Here is a 14,923-nt window from a genome sequence, read left to right as displayed (position 1 = left end):
GGCACCTCCCTCTTCCTGCTTCTGGGCTGCCGAGCTCATGTATCATGGTTCTGTGAGGCTAAAAAATGAAGTCCTGGTGAAGCAAAGTGGTAACCTTGTCGTGTATAGCAGTTCCACAGAAATCCTGTGAGCTGTAAATATGCTGAAAGAGCTTGTGAGTGTGGGTGGTGGGGCCAGAGCTCCTCTGCAGCAGTGGCGCCAAGCCCTCTTCTTATGGTCTCGTGGGGAGAGGTGAGATGTGACAGGGTCTCCACTCGTGGTGGGGAAGAGCTGAGCTGGACACCCTGGGGATGCTGTGAAAGGTGTATCAGTCCATCAGTCCTTTCAGAAACAGGGGAGCTTTTCCTGACAGCTCCATCTGTGTAAGGATGGGCAAAGTGGAGTCTCCTTTGTTGGCACCCCTTGGCTGCATTGCTTGAAAAATACTACTCTGAAATCCATCTGACCCCCTCCATGGAAATATCTTTGCAAGCTTTCCTATTGGCAAGGCTCACAAAAGCAGTATAATTGCCCTCATTTTACAGATGGGAGGAACGTGTAGCGGTGGGGATGAGGGTACGCACCTGTGGGTCACTTTGCAGGTTGGTGGTGGATGTGGGAGTCAAAGTGAAGCCTGTGAACTTGGTTCTTTGCCCTTGGCATTGAGGATGATCTGCAATGTTTGTGTCTCAAATGCTTCAGTGCTGTGCTTGTGAATCAGACAGAAAGACTGCTTTAAAAACAGGCAGTCTAGTTTTAGAGCTGGCATAATCATAATTTCTACACCACTAGGAGCAGGGGGAGGAGCAGATAAAAATCAGAAAATTAGAATTTATTACAATAAAAGCCAAAGTGCTAGAAGCCAAAACTGTCATTGTAACGCAAGCTCTATTTTGATAGTGTCCTATTACATCGTGTAAGAGGTTAAACACGCGTAAGGATATCTTGGTTGGTAATTATCTGATTTGTGATATGTAGCTAATGTGTATTTGTTGTTCTGCTCTACATTATGCAGTAGCAATTCATTTCTAAACAACATTAACTGGCAATATAGCAGTTCAGTGCAGAAATTACAGGCATAAATGTAAGTTTTACTTAGGCCGAGTAGTAGCTAAGTGGAAAAAACAGCAATCCTGGTCAGGGGAGATCTTCCAGGACCAAGAGCTGAGGGTACTTCTCTCCCTAACTCATCCTGCCAACAGAATACCGCCCCCCCCCACCACTAGATAATACTGGTTATTCCCAATCTGGCAAGCAGAAAAGACACATGCAGACAGATGTGGGTACCAGCTGTCTGAGGGGGCCCCACATGTGGGAGCTGACACCTTCCCTATTCAGGTATGAGCTTATGGAAAATGGTGTTTTTGCAGACTGCACCAATCAGCAGCAAAGATGTGCAGGAGTGGCTTTGAAATTAAATGAGTTTTGGCGCTGAAGGCTGAATGTTAGTAGCAATATAAACACTTGACTGAATGCCCTCCTGTCATTGCATCCCTAACACCACTTATATAAGACTATTTGTATTTTATGGGATCTTATTTTCTTGAGCTTTATTTAATGATGCCACTAAATAAAAACGCTCAATAGTTGTTGTTGCTTACTTTAATTCATCAATTAAATGATCAAGGCTATTAGGACAGATATATTTTGAGAAGGAACAATTAGCAAAGGTTAAAGGGACAATGCTCATTAAAAAACTACTGAGTGTGCATCAAACGTCTCCCCATTCTCAGAGCATTAAAAAGGGATTTTTGTAAAGGCTGAAAGTATTGGTGCTACCAATGGGAGAAAGGGTCTCTTGTCTCATGTCATTAAAGGCTGTGTCACGCCATCCTTTCACAAATATGTGCAAAAATCCTCCTTGGAAAGGAGAGAGCAGGATGAGAGCAGAGATGTGCCCACTGGTCATATTGGAAGTGTCTTACCCCTCTGATCTCTAGAAACCATGTCTAATTTCTAGTCTAAATTTATTCTTGGCCAGTTCCTACCCGTTTGCTCTTGTGCCAGCATTGTCCTTCAGCTTATCTGTCCTCTGGCTGCTGTAATTTATGCCCTGTTTACATTTCTTTCTGCCTGGACAATGAAGATCTATGAAACATGTCCATTCTGCTTTAGTTTGTAGCCAGTTTCACTTTCTTAATTGCTCCAGTGCCAGGTTTTCAAGCAACACAGGGGAGCATCCTTTGTTTGAAAAAGAAAAGCTTTCATTCAAGCTGTACAATATTGTGGGCACATTTTCTGTTTGATTGAAGGCCTGTGAATGCTCCATTTTTATTTTTTTTTCCCCCACAAAATTGAGAAGCCTGGCCAAATTCAAGCTGACAGAGTCCACGTGAAATGGTTAAATAAATAACAACACAGAGAAGACTTTTCAGACCCTACATCATGGTAGGGGTCAAGAAAGAAAAGTGAGAAGATTGCATTAGTTGCAGGAGCCACCAAGTGCAAATATAATAAGGCTGGGAGTAACATGTAGCCTTTTCTAGAACAAATGCCTGGTGCCTGCCTCTTTATGTAAACTGTTTTTTTGAAGGGGAACTTTGTAGGAGTCTGTCTTGCATGTTTAATTGGGGTGAGGGCTGGTGCCCGCTGCACAGGGATCTCTTGCACATCCCACGTTCAGCACAGAGCCTTGGAGTGCAAGGGGCTGCGGCTGGAGCTGGCAGGGGGGCATACCTGGAGCACCCGTGAGATGGGGAAATCTGGTTCATTTATGTCCATTTTGATAATCGTGACCCATGTTTTTGGCTCATTACAGTTAAGATTTGCTGATGAATAAGCAAGGACCTGAAAGTTGTTGAAGGTAATTAAGTGTCTTTGAAATATGCCCCTTCACAAGGACATGTTTCTGTTGCATATGCTCCTTTTACTGCTACTGTCTTCAAGCTTCTTTACCTGCATCTTTAATGAGGAGGCAGACGTTGCCCTAGTTGCTACAGAGCTTCACACTTAATTTCGTAAGTGCCTGAATTTGTCATGAGGAAGTTGCTGCAGACTTAAAAGTGGCTCTACTTCTCAGTCACCTCATTGTCAAATAAGTCTTTCCATATGAGGGCACCTTCTTGCACTTCACATTTTAAAGTATTTGAGGTGGGCTGGAGTGGGTATTAGAGGCACTGGTTTCTAGAAGTATTTGCTATAATTGACTAAAGGAATAATATATTTGCCTCCTAACACTGAGAAGGGAGAATTTATTGTTGGCATTCTTTAACAAACAGATCTGCAAAGCCAAGCAAATTGGACACAAAGTTTGTGAGAAGCTTATGAAAACAATTCAGGGAAGAGAGAGAGAGAGCGCACACCCTCAGAGCTGGGTCACAATTGACCTGCCCATGTCACTGATGGGAAGCATAAGCCAACTCTCCTCCAGGCTGGAACTGCCCAGCACTTTTTGCTTCCTTTCCTTTGAGTGGGGAGGTTTTCCAGGAATTTGGGGCCTCTGGGGCTGTTGAAGACAGAGACACCAGCAGGACCCACCTCTGCTGAGGAACAGGGACCTTGGGAGCTTAAAAAAATAATTTTGTGCATCCCTTTCCCTCGTGCAGAGGATCTGAGAGACTGAGAGTATCAGGATTTCAGCCCCTCTGTTGTCCTGGACCTCTTTCAACTCTGAAGGATGCACTTGGGGCAGAAAATCCCAACATGCAGCTAATGGATAGCTGGTCATCTCTATGTGGAGTGCTGATGATCTCTGCTGCCATGTTGCCACCTGTACTCAGCACAAAGCCATATTCTCCTTAATTACTGACAAAAATATCTCTTCAGAAGCCTCCCAATAATTACTCAAGTACCCACTTAAGTGGCTTTTAATTTAGGCTGCTCACCCCCACACTCGTACATTTTCCAATTGCTGAGCACATCTTGTTTTATGTATAAGCTTCTGCCAAGAGAAAATGCAAATAACTTGCCCCCTAGTTTATAATACCTTGCATGAAGTTCTGTGAGCCCGTAGCACCTCAGAAGATCGTATTTCTAACAGGCTAGAGCAGGAACATTCAATCTTAATGAAAGATGAAAGCTCTTATTGTGATTTTCCCTATATCTGACAACATTTGGCAATGCTACAGCACCATTTGTTGAAGTGCTTGGCTGCCTTGCCAGCTCCTCTCATTACTGGGGGCTGCCCCTTGCCTCTGCCCTGGGGTAGCAGCACTGGACAGCAGACATCTACCCCAGGGAGTGCCCATGGGCACTGTAAATGCCACGGAGCAGGTGGCAAGGATGAGCCATGGCCATTGTGCTGGATGCTACACAAGGGGCAGCTGACACTATCACTGGGGCAATGGGGATGGAGCATTCCCAACGTTGCAGCCTTCTTTATGGGGGTAGAAAGGGAAACTCAGGGATCTTGTCCAACTGCATTCAAAAAGGAAGGCTTTAGGATGTGACTTTGATGGGTAAGCAGGGTCTGTTGCTTGTTTCTCCATGCCCGATAGAAGGCATTGCTCACTCTGCTTATTTCTGCTGTTTTACTGGGGTAGTGTCTGGACACCAAGTTCAACCAATGACTTGTTTGTAGCAGGCTCCAACAATCCTTAAATGGAATAAGACCAAAGAGATACTCTTTCCCTGAAGTGGGAAAATAAACATGCTTATGAAGGGGGAGGACAAGCAAGCATGTCCAGAGAAAAGGAAAGAAATCACACTGTACAGGAATTCCTTGCCTAAGACAGGAGCTGTAGAGAGGTCATGAATAAAAGATGCAAGGAATCAGGGTTACCAATGTCCAAAAGCTACTCTTGGAAAGCCCCAGAGGGCCCTAGAAAGTGGTTAGAGCAGCTATGGCAGCTTCTGCTTTAAGCACTTCTGAGTTCAGCAGTCTGAGGGCAGAAAAGGCCAAAACTGTAATTTGTCAGGGAGACACATATGAGTGATACAGGTTTGGGAGAGTATGATGGATGCCTGCAGGAGGAGCAGCCAAACAATTGGTAGCGGTGCTTTTTTCTGTTGAAAAATGCCATTTAATCAAAACTGTGGGAGGGAGAAAGGAAATAGTCATTTCAGAGGAGCCTGTTGCACAGGGATTTAAAAATCCAGTTTCATATGGCTGCTCTGCCTAGTGCAAAAGCAGAGACTTGAGTCTTGGTCTTGAAAGTGGTGTGAGACAATCAGTTCTACCACAGTAGTGTGCTTTCTTGCTCTTCTGGCATTTCATAGTGAGCTCCAAAAGGTCTCATTTTCTTTCCTCATGGAGAAGAAACATAGCTTTGAACCCAAGTTTTTCTGCAAAATGGATTTCTGTTCATATTAGCTCTAATACTGACTCATACTGGGTCTCATACTTGAGTCTCAGTAGTCAGGTGAAGGGAGTATTTGTGGTTGCACAGTCTGGTCTTCTGCTTCACTTAAGTCAGGACTGCACAGAACAAGCCTAGTAAGTCCTCAGTGGCAGACATATCAATAGAGCAGAATCTTCTGCATAAGTTGGACTTGGACTAGATGTTATGAGGAGCTTTTCTCAGCTGAGGGTGCTGCAAAGCCATATTCCCAAAGCAGCACTGGGATTTCCACTGCTGCAGGTCCCTAAGCAGTGATCAGACCAACCTTGTCAGTGATGATGAAGGTACTGCTGGCATAGTACAGGGGTGACCTCTCCAGGGTCCTTTGTACCTATACGCTATGATATCAGCTCATCTATTTTTGAAAGAGGTTGTCTTTTAGGGTGAAGTGATAGAGAATCCATCACAACTCTTGCCATATCATTCTCTTGATGAATTACCTTTGCTAGTAACAATAAACATGAGCCTAGCCTTGACTCATAGCCTCTAGAGCTCATTCTGACTTTGCTGGATTGAAGGAGCCCCTCCTTTTCAAAATGTTCTTACTGAGAAGTAAGAGATTTATCAGTCAGGGCCAAATCTTCTCTGTCATTCTCTTGGATACAGAGGATCTCAACCATTTTTCTTCTGTGGCCAGATTTTCAGCAACAGCAAACTAGCAGTGGCTACAGTATTAACAGACTAAACAGCTGACTACCAAGAGCATTTTCACAGCGTGGCCCCATGTGAATCACCTGTAGATGTGCTTATTACTGCAACAAAGAGATTGAACTGCTTGAGTTTCTCACTATACCCATATTTGTAGGCCTCAGACCCTCTTGAATCTTCTGATTCCTGCCACTTCTGAAGTATGGCAACCAGACTTTGTGACTTTTGTGATACTGGTGTTTGCTGTAGCGGTGGGTACAAATGTGACAGAGCATTTCTGCTTCTGCTCCCTGTTCCTTCATGCATGTACCTCAGGGGGCTGGGCTTGGGATGTCCTAGCTGTGGTTCTGTGGAAAAAGCTCCTTTTCAGCTCTATCTCTCTCATGGTTCTCAATTCCCAGAACTCTGCTTTCTGGGGAAAAAAAACAAAATGAAATAAAATGGTGCCCAGTCTTGAAGTAATACAGACTGCACAATTTATCCCCAGGGATCTGATCTGGCTGCGTTAAAATGAAACTTGTTTCTATAATATATGCTCAGTTTCCATGTCAGTTCAGTTTAGTCTCTTCACCAGACCTGCTGCGATCATCAATTACTACTGCATTAGTCTTTGTATCCTTGGCAAACTTAGATTTGCTTCCAGGCTACTGATATCTTTATTGGTGTCTGGATTGCAGGAGCTGTGAGAGTGCAGGGAGAGAGGACATGGGATTTCATTTCACTGAGGAGATAGAAAAGTTGATTTATTGCTGGGGAAGGAAATAAATTACAATGCAAATAGCAAAAGGTGTGTTTGGAGGCCAGGGTATGTGGGGGAAGCGGTGTATTCACTCAGATCCTTTTTACTCAGCACTTTAGATCAGCAGGGGATGAGGGAATTTTCAAACTTTGTCCTAGCTGTATGACAGCTGTTATCTCTTATTTACATTTAGTGTTGAGTATGCCCATGCAGTATGTGGGAGAAATAAGCAGGTTTGGTTAAATAAGATGCAATCTGGATGTATGTAACTTCAGAGGCATCCTGAGGGCAGGATTAATGTCCCAGCACTCCTGTTCTGCAGAGCTTGATGGCGGTGGGAGTAGCAGGTTTTGTCAGAGTCACTGCATTTCCTGTGAGCTCTCTGAACTGCAAGGAGCCTTTGCCGAGTGACAGAGCAATGGGCTGCCCCTTTGAAACACTGCTTTTCTGACCCAGCAGGATTTGAGATACAACCTGGTTCAGGCTGCAAATGCTGGGCTTCTTATGGATTTAGAGTCTGGATGAAGGGACAAGCAAAGTTTGGGGTCAGGGAATCTATTACATGCTGATACAGAGATTTATGAGTTTGGAGGGAGTTTATTTCTCCCTGACAGCTTATCTCCCTTCCACCTCTTCTGGCCTTTGCCAGTGTAACACATGTGCATTAGAAAGCTGATGTTTGCAATCTCCAAGCCTTGACTTGCTGTGGAGCAGACCTGCTGGAGGAATGCGATAGGGGTTTTGTTATCCCTCCATTCTTTTTATCGTTCTCAATCACATCATTGGGCTGTTTTGCCTCAGCCGAGATCTAATCAGGAAGGATCTGTTTGACTTTCAGCAAAGTCAGCTTGATGGAAACTTTAAATTGAAAGACTTGTCCTGACATGCTTAAAAACAGTTCTGTTTAGAATCAGTGTCTGGCTGTATGGTTAAAGCATAAGAAGGTTTCACAGCCCGAGCAGCTTTCTTTCCTCCCAGGGAGGGGGAAAAATCATGGGCAGCCCCTTAGACCTTCTGAGCCCAGGTCTTTGGAGGCTCTGGGCCCGAAACTGTACTGTGGGGTCACACTCTCCACCAGACCACATCACCTTCAGGCAGGTGGGATGTAAAGCCAGACACAATCAGTTCAATGTCCGTGGGAATTGGCTGCATCTCACATTATTGAAAGCATAGGCAAAAATGGGCTTACAGGCAGTCATCAAACAAGATTAAAAGATGGGGATGGCTGACTTCTTCTAGGGAGGGGAAGGTTGTAGGAGTTGTCTTCAAAGTGCCACTACCCTGAGATCGGAGGGCTAGGTCTCTGCTTCAGACAGAGAAAGGCATGATGTGTGTTTAGTCAGTCTCTGTCTCACGGCTGGTGTTGTTTTGTGGTAGCTGTTTCACCTATTTCAGCCTCAAGGTCCTGCTCTGCATTAAAAGCACAAGGGATATGAACTCTTTTCTTGCAAGCCGTGAATGCCGATGTAAGACCTGGGAAGAGCAGCTCTGAGATGAGCACATCTTGAACAAGCCCCAGGTCTTGCTCTGGCACGAGGGACAGGCACTGACTTGTCTGCAGGGAGGTCTCTCCTTGTACATGGCAATGATTTCAGATGCCCCTCCACTACTACTCCTTTTCAGGCTTTGTTTTGGGGTGACGAGCTTTGCAGCAAGATGTAGGAAGCAGAACTGACCCCAGATGATGTCCCTTCCTGCTGTTTCCAGCAGGTGCTTCCAGAACCCAGGAGATAAAGTCTATTCAGCCATACAGGAGAAGACATGCATCATGACATTTTCATTCCTAGTTAGCTACAGCTGCCTTCAGTGAAGCGAAGCTTTCTTGTGTTCCCCTGCCTCCACCTGGTATAGGCAACAAGTCACTGAGGAGAAATAAAACCTTAGGTAGAAATCCTCCCTTAAAAAGGAAAAAAACACTTAAGAACATATAAAATATGAGTGAAATTATGTCTCTTTCTGGGCTCCAGTTTGTTTTGTTGTCTTGGTGCTGCTTGTGGCCCTCTTTTTGCAGCAATGGTTTCATTCTGCTATCTGTTTACCTGCTCACCTGCCACATGCTTTAAGACACAGACAAGCCTAACTTCTCACCAGGCTAGAGCTGTTTTTAAAGACACTGGGTAGGCTAATAAGTACACCTCATGATGAGCTGCAAATTTTGTTTTAATTGAATCTTTGAAGCAAAAAAAGAAAGGGGGTGAGGGGCCCATTAAATAAATTATTTTAATATAGCAATCAGATGATACAGGCTCTTCTGTGTATATTAAAATCCTAGTCAGCTCAGAGCTCAGCTGTGCGAGAAAAGCCCAGAAAGCCAGGCAGTTTTCATACTCTGCTGTTGTTTTAGGGCCAGATCTCTCTCCCTGAACAGCATATTTTTAAGTGGCCATGTGAGTTCTTATTAGGCATCCAAACATAGATATAAAACCTTGCACTGTAAACAGAATTACCCTGTACATAAAATGAGCAAAATACTGTGAGGTCTTTTCTTTATCAGGTTACCCAGGCATGTTTTCTTTTTAAAAAAAGCCCACCCACGCAGAGAGACTGGGGAATGCCAAAGCTGCATGAATTTTAATTATGCTAGACACGCAACAAGGGGCTACCTTGTAAAGAATAAAGTTAATAAAACATGGATATGGGCTTAATACTGCTTAATAAGCAGCCCTGGCAATGCACATTTTAGATGTAATTTAGATGGCGTGGAAATTCAGTACAATTCTTAAGAGGTGTCTGCATGCAGACTTTCCAACTCAACGGTGCCTTCCTATTGGAAGAGATTTGTTGCTATGCTGCTGCAAAATGTTGAATTAGGCCATTCATAATTATTGGCCAGAGATGGGCGTCTTTCTTTTTCCCATTCAACCACAGCAATACACATACACATTTTAAAGTGGTATTAAATTTAAATCTGCTCCTTAACTTTCATGTGTTCATTTTCAGTAGCTATGCAGATAAAACAGCATAAGACCTGCATACACTTCTATCTGTAGTTAGCTCTGTGTGTACAGAATTAGTAAAGCAAGATATGCCTAATGACTGAATCTAGCCCATGGCTTTTGAAGGCTCTATGAAAAATAAACAGGATATTCTGTAAGCAACCCTGCGGGAATTATTGCACTTCGCTAAGGAAAGATGCCAATAACCTCCGTTTTGACCTAGATAGATTGTTCTGTTTAGGAAGATAAGGGAATTCAATTCTAGATCTCTTCTCTGTTCAAGCCATGAAAGCCCTGAAAGCCCTGAAATTCAGCCAGGCCTTCATTTTAAACTTCAGCAATTGAGGACAAAAGAGTTGAGAAATATATAAAGTGAATAAAACCTTAGAAATGACAGTGTCTTTTAATGTTTATATTGGCCTCCTTCCATAGTGAGCACCTAATGCGTAGGCTTCTTGTATGCTTAGGGTGGGCTGAGGATATTTAATAAGCATTTTGAGTTTGATTCTCCAACAGCCATAGAGAGTCTGACCCTCTGCCTGCTCCCATGTGCAGGATGGGGTGTTTCTCCACAAACTGCAAGGAGGAGCATTCACATCTGTCTCCAGTGTGATCAAAACACTGTCTTGCTTGTTCGTTTTATGAATCAGTGCTATTCTTTCCTTCCATCTTCATAGTGTGCACAGTGCAGCTTTCCAGATTGGGACTCAAGTTGAGGAGTGGTTGCCCAGGGGTGAAGAGGCAGTGGAGAAAAACTTGCTGTAATAATTCTATAATATAGAGATTATTCTATTAAATATAGATGGATAAATATGTAAAAAATGTGCCTTAAGGAGAAATGCCATATTTGCCCAGTTTGATCAAACAATTCAGCTTCCATTGGTGGCAACAGAATGTAGCCCCTGGATTCAGCAGGAACTAGTTGGGATGAAACAGCGTAAGCTATACTAATCTCCAAGAGGAGTAGCTGATGCAGATGAAAATGGGAGGTGTTTTGAGCCCTCTTTACCAAAATAAAAGTGGAAGGAGAGAACTTCTAATGGCAGAGACCACAGCACATGGAAGCTTTTCTGTTTCACTTGGCAGCCCACCGAAGGTAATGTTTCACCTGCAAGACTGACAGTGCAGGAGCACGATGAGGTTGGTCTTCAGTTCTCCAGCTCAAGACAGCTCTAGGCTTTCTTAGTGTTTATAAAAGCCAAGGCTCTTCAGAAAACATTGTGAAATTGGGGCATGATCCAAAATGGTGCAGAGCAGACGCGTATGCCAGTAACGTCATGACGGATGAGTTCATGGCGCTGTGCCTATATTCAGAACCAAAGCCCATGGACTCCTTGGCCATCTATAAAGACAGACCTGCGTGCTAGCAAATGCAACATTATATTCAGTTTCACAAACTCTGCTTTAATTTAATTCCATCATTGCAGAAGCAGAGAGACGGGGGAGAAGCATTTCTTCTTAGAGTTGCAGTAGCTTTTCTTTCAGATGCATAAATCACCAGAAAAAAAAATTATACTGTGACCAGCCTTATCACTGATTGGGATCACTATAAAGCGCCAAGCTGCTGCTCTGAGTTTACAGCTACACAAGAAAACAAATTAGTTGCATGTCAAAATAACTGAAACTTATCTAATATGAGGGGGAAATAAACCAGCATTCTTTCAACAGAGATTTGAAGACTACAGGCAAAAAAGTATCTTTATATATAGATGGAAAACCTCTTTCTTGGGAAGATACCAGATTTGCTCACATCCTTTGAAGATGAAGCTTTGGATAAATCACTGGCAGTTCAGACCGTGATTCTCTGATTGCAAACAGCTTTCTTTAGGCCATGCCTGTACCTTGTACTGCTACATTCTTTGATGTCAAGTGAAATAATCCGGCAGAGAAAATTAAAATATGAAGCATTTTAGTTACAGGAAAGGGAAGAAAAATCTTTATTGATCAGGACAGTGAAATCTGCTCAAAAAAACTTGGCAACAGTTAAAAAGAGATCAACAGTCAAACATTTATATCTCCCAAATGTTTCTGAATATCTTCCTCCCCTTTTCTCTCTTGGAGAACCTGATTCCACCTCGTATGGCATGCATAGGGATTAAGAGTGAAAATTAAGAAGTAAATGCCAGACTTTAGTTAATCTTTAAGGATTTAGTGGGTGGTTGTTCTAGTTGCCTTTTTTCCCCGATACATCAGTTTAGAGCTGGAGTTCTTGTAATGAAGTAGTTAAAAGGATTATTTTGCTGAAGTTGGTAATTCCCAAGGTGTATCACCAGCTGGTTTAAAGTCCCCTCAGCAAGGGATATGCTTCACCCCTGCACCTTCAGGACTGCATTAGTCTCGTCGTGCCCCTGGTACTCACGGAAGTGTAGCTGGGGCAGATGTCCTCCCTCCACCCTGACTACTACATGCTCCCCCAAACATCTTGCTCATCACCTCCTGCATATATGCTTGTTAGCTCTTACTCGAACGTGAAACTGAGGAGCACTGTTCTTATGGAAGCTACAGCAGTTACTTCTCTGGATAACTGGAGATGTATTTCTGCTCCTTAAATTTTGTTTGGTGCAGTTCTGTGGCTGTAGATACGAGGGAGCCGGTCCAGCTCCTGCGGACTGGCCCGAGCAGAGCACCTGGTGGTCTGCCTGGGACCGTTCTAAAACGGGGCAGCATGCTGGTGCCCGCCACTACAGCCGGCTTGCACGGTCCCCAGCCGAGGCACCGACCTCCCCGCCCCACGGCAGCGCAGCCCTTGGGGTGCCAGGGGCTGTCCCCCGCTCTCTCCTTGCACGGAGAAGCAGGGAAAGCGATGAAGATGCTCGGCTGCTCAGACTGGGCACTCGAGCACCTGCAGCAATGGCCGAGGAGGTGGCCGGGGTGGCTGCTGCAGGCGGCTCTCTCGGAGGGGACGGGCGGGGCTGCGGCTCCGGGGAAGCCCGGCTCCCCGCGGGGGCGGCGGGCCGGCCTGGGGGCTGCCCGGGCGGAGGGGCAGAGCCGCCGCGGAGCTGCAGTCGCCTCGCTCTGCCTGCGCGATTTTTCTCATCCAAACCTCGATCACGTAGGATTGCGTAGAGGAGGGTGAGCAGGAGCAGCTGCAATTCTCCCGGAGCCCAGCTCCCGGCCGGCACCGACCGACCCACCCGGCCGCCGCGGTGCTGCGAGGCTCCCCGCCGCTTTGGCAGCAACTCCGTGCCGCGTGGGCGTCCGGGGGGGCTTCCCCGGCCACTCCCTCCCCTCTCCCCGCCTCGCTCCCCCCAGCTCCCGGGGCCGGGCCGGAGGATGCGGGCGGGCAGCGGGCGCGGCTTGGCTCCTCCTCGCCCCGCCACCGTCGGGCGGCACCGCGGAGCATCCTGAGCCCCGCACGGAGCAGCAGCAGCGGCAGCCGCACCCCCCGCCCTCCACCTCCTTCTTGCATCGCCCCTCCCGCCACCGTTCCCGCCGCGGCAGCCGGGCCCGGGGCCGCCCCGGTGCCGAGCGCTCCGCGGCCTCCCGCCGGGCCGGACGATGTGGGTTGCTGCTGTCGGGGAGAGCCGCTGCCGGGGCAGAAACGGCGAGCAGGGCTGGGAGAGCTGCGCCAGCCATGGCGCTATGAGCCCGGGCCGCCGAGCTGCGGCGATGTGAGCTTGCACCCGCGACCGGGGCGCTTTTTTTTTTTTTTTTTTTTTAAATTTAATTTAATTTAATCGCCTCTTTTTTGTTTGTTTGCTGGCCTGGTGCTTTTCCCCGTGGCTGCTTGTTCCTTCCCCTCCTGCCCTCTCTGAGAGCGGAGTGGGGAGGGGGGGAAAAGAGGAGGAGTGCGAACAGAAATGCTGCGCGGCTCGCCCTGAGCCCGGCCGTGGGAGCGGAGCGGAGCCGCGTCCATGTGCGCGCATTGCCGCGCCGCGCCTCGGAGCCACCGGGCTGGGGTCCGGGCTCGCCGCGGGCTGGGGGGGCTCTGACTCATCCCACGGCCCCTCGCCGGAACGCGGCCGGCGGGAGGAAGCGCCGCCGCCTGCGGCCGGGCGGAGCAGAGCGGCACCGCGCCGCAGGGACCCGCGGATCCTCCGCGCCCCCACCCTTTGGACATAGCTGCCGCCGGCGGACCTTTGCAAGCGGGGCAGCCGCCTCTCGGATTTACAAGGCGCGGGGCCGCTGCCAGGCCGGCCGGCGGTCTCGCCGACGGGCGCCCGCGCCGGGATTGGCGCTCACCGGGGACAGACCGATGGGCGGCGGGGTCCAGCGGCCAGCCATGGTTGTTAGCCCGGGTGCCCTGCTCCGCCTGGCCGGCTGAGCCCTCCCCGGCGCCGGGACACGGGGCTGCAGCGCATTAAGCGGGGTGTCCCCGGCCCCGTCCCCGCGGGGCGCGGCGGCGGCTCGGCCTCAGCGCGCCCGGGCGGCGCCCCCCGGAGCGACGCGGAGCGGCGTGGGGGGCCCATGAGCGGCGATGGCAGCGGCTATCGCCAGCTCGTTGATCCGGCAGAAGCGGCAGGCGAGGGAGTCCAACAGCGACCGGGTGTCCGCCTCCAAGCGCCGCTCCAGCCCTAGCAAGGACGGGCGCTCCCTCTGTGAGAGGCACGTCCTGGGCGTCTTCAGCAAAGTGCGCTTCTGCAGCGGCAGGAAAAGGCCGGTGAGGAGGAGACCGGGTGAGTACGGCAGGCCGAGGCCGTGGGGACCCGCTCCGCGGGGTGGGGCAGCCCTGGACCCGCCGGGATGGCTGCTCCGGGGGTCTGGCCGGCCTCGGGGTTCTCCTGGCACCGCCGGCTGGGGACAGGCTTGCTCCACGCTGAACTTTCGCCTGGTTCCCGTCGGATCTTCTCCGGGCTGGTGGGATGGGTGGGCACAGACCAGCTGCCAGCATCCCTCTGCTCCTATCTGAAGCGGGAGCGAAGTGGGTCTTTCGGCAGGAGACACCCGACGACTTAATCTGTGCTAGCTTAACCCAGAACTGTATTTTTCCATCTCCCTGCAGGTTCACTTTTTAAACATTTTCCTCTTATTTTCTGCATGGTGACAAGGAAATCGATAAACTGAGGCTCAATTAGAATTGTGGCCATTTGATAACTAGATCCATCAAGTGCTACTTCATGAGCACAGGGAATTTTGTTAGCTCAGAAAGCTTTCCAGATGGCAGCTGCACAACTGTTACACCTAACAGTGAGCTTGCAAGAAACTAGAAATGCGTTTCAGGATAATCTTTTTTCCTTTCTATATCTTTGTGTGCTAATGTGTAATCTTGGTTCCTAGTGGAAAACTTTAGTCCTTGTGTACATGTTGCTCACATTTCCGTGATGAAGTCCCACCACCCATAGTTCCAGTTCTGTGAGGTGCTTTGATTTCTCACCCGTCCTTGGTAGGTGTGAGAGTTCAGT

General features: G+C 47.9%; 1 protein-coding gene across 4 annotated transcripts in view; it reads left to right on the top strand.

Annotated features, from left to right (window-relative positions):
• Positions 1-14,923, top strand: part of FGF12 (fibroblast growth factor 12) — a 217,142-nt gene that overhangs the window by 107,861 nt on the left and 94,358 nt on the right. Inside the window, exon 1 of one of the 4 annotated variants that reach the window (XM_065073635.1) lies at positions 12,853-14,197. The exons of 2 other annotated variants lie outside the window; for them this stretch is intronic. In XM_065073635.1, coding sequence (XP_064929707.1) covers positions 13,999-14,197 — 199 coding nt within the window. In that variant the 5' untranslated portion in view covers positions 12,853-13,998. Of the gene's footprint in view, positions 1-12,852; positions 14,198-14,923 lie in introns of those variants that run through there. One more of the 4 variants, XM_065073633.1, reaches the window with a different exon arrangement.

The sequence above is a fragment of the Columba livia genome, chromosome 9 (genome assembly GCF_036013475.1).
Source record: "Columba livia isolate bColLiv1 breed racing homer chromosome 9, bColLiv1.pat.W.v2, whole genome shotgun sequence".
Lineage (NCBI taxonomy): Eukaryota > Metazoa > Chordata > Aves > Columbiformes > Columbidae > Columba > Columba livia.
The sequence above is the reverse complement of the archived record's forward strand: the minus strand, read 5'-3'. Positions and strand labels throughout refer to the sequence as shown.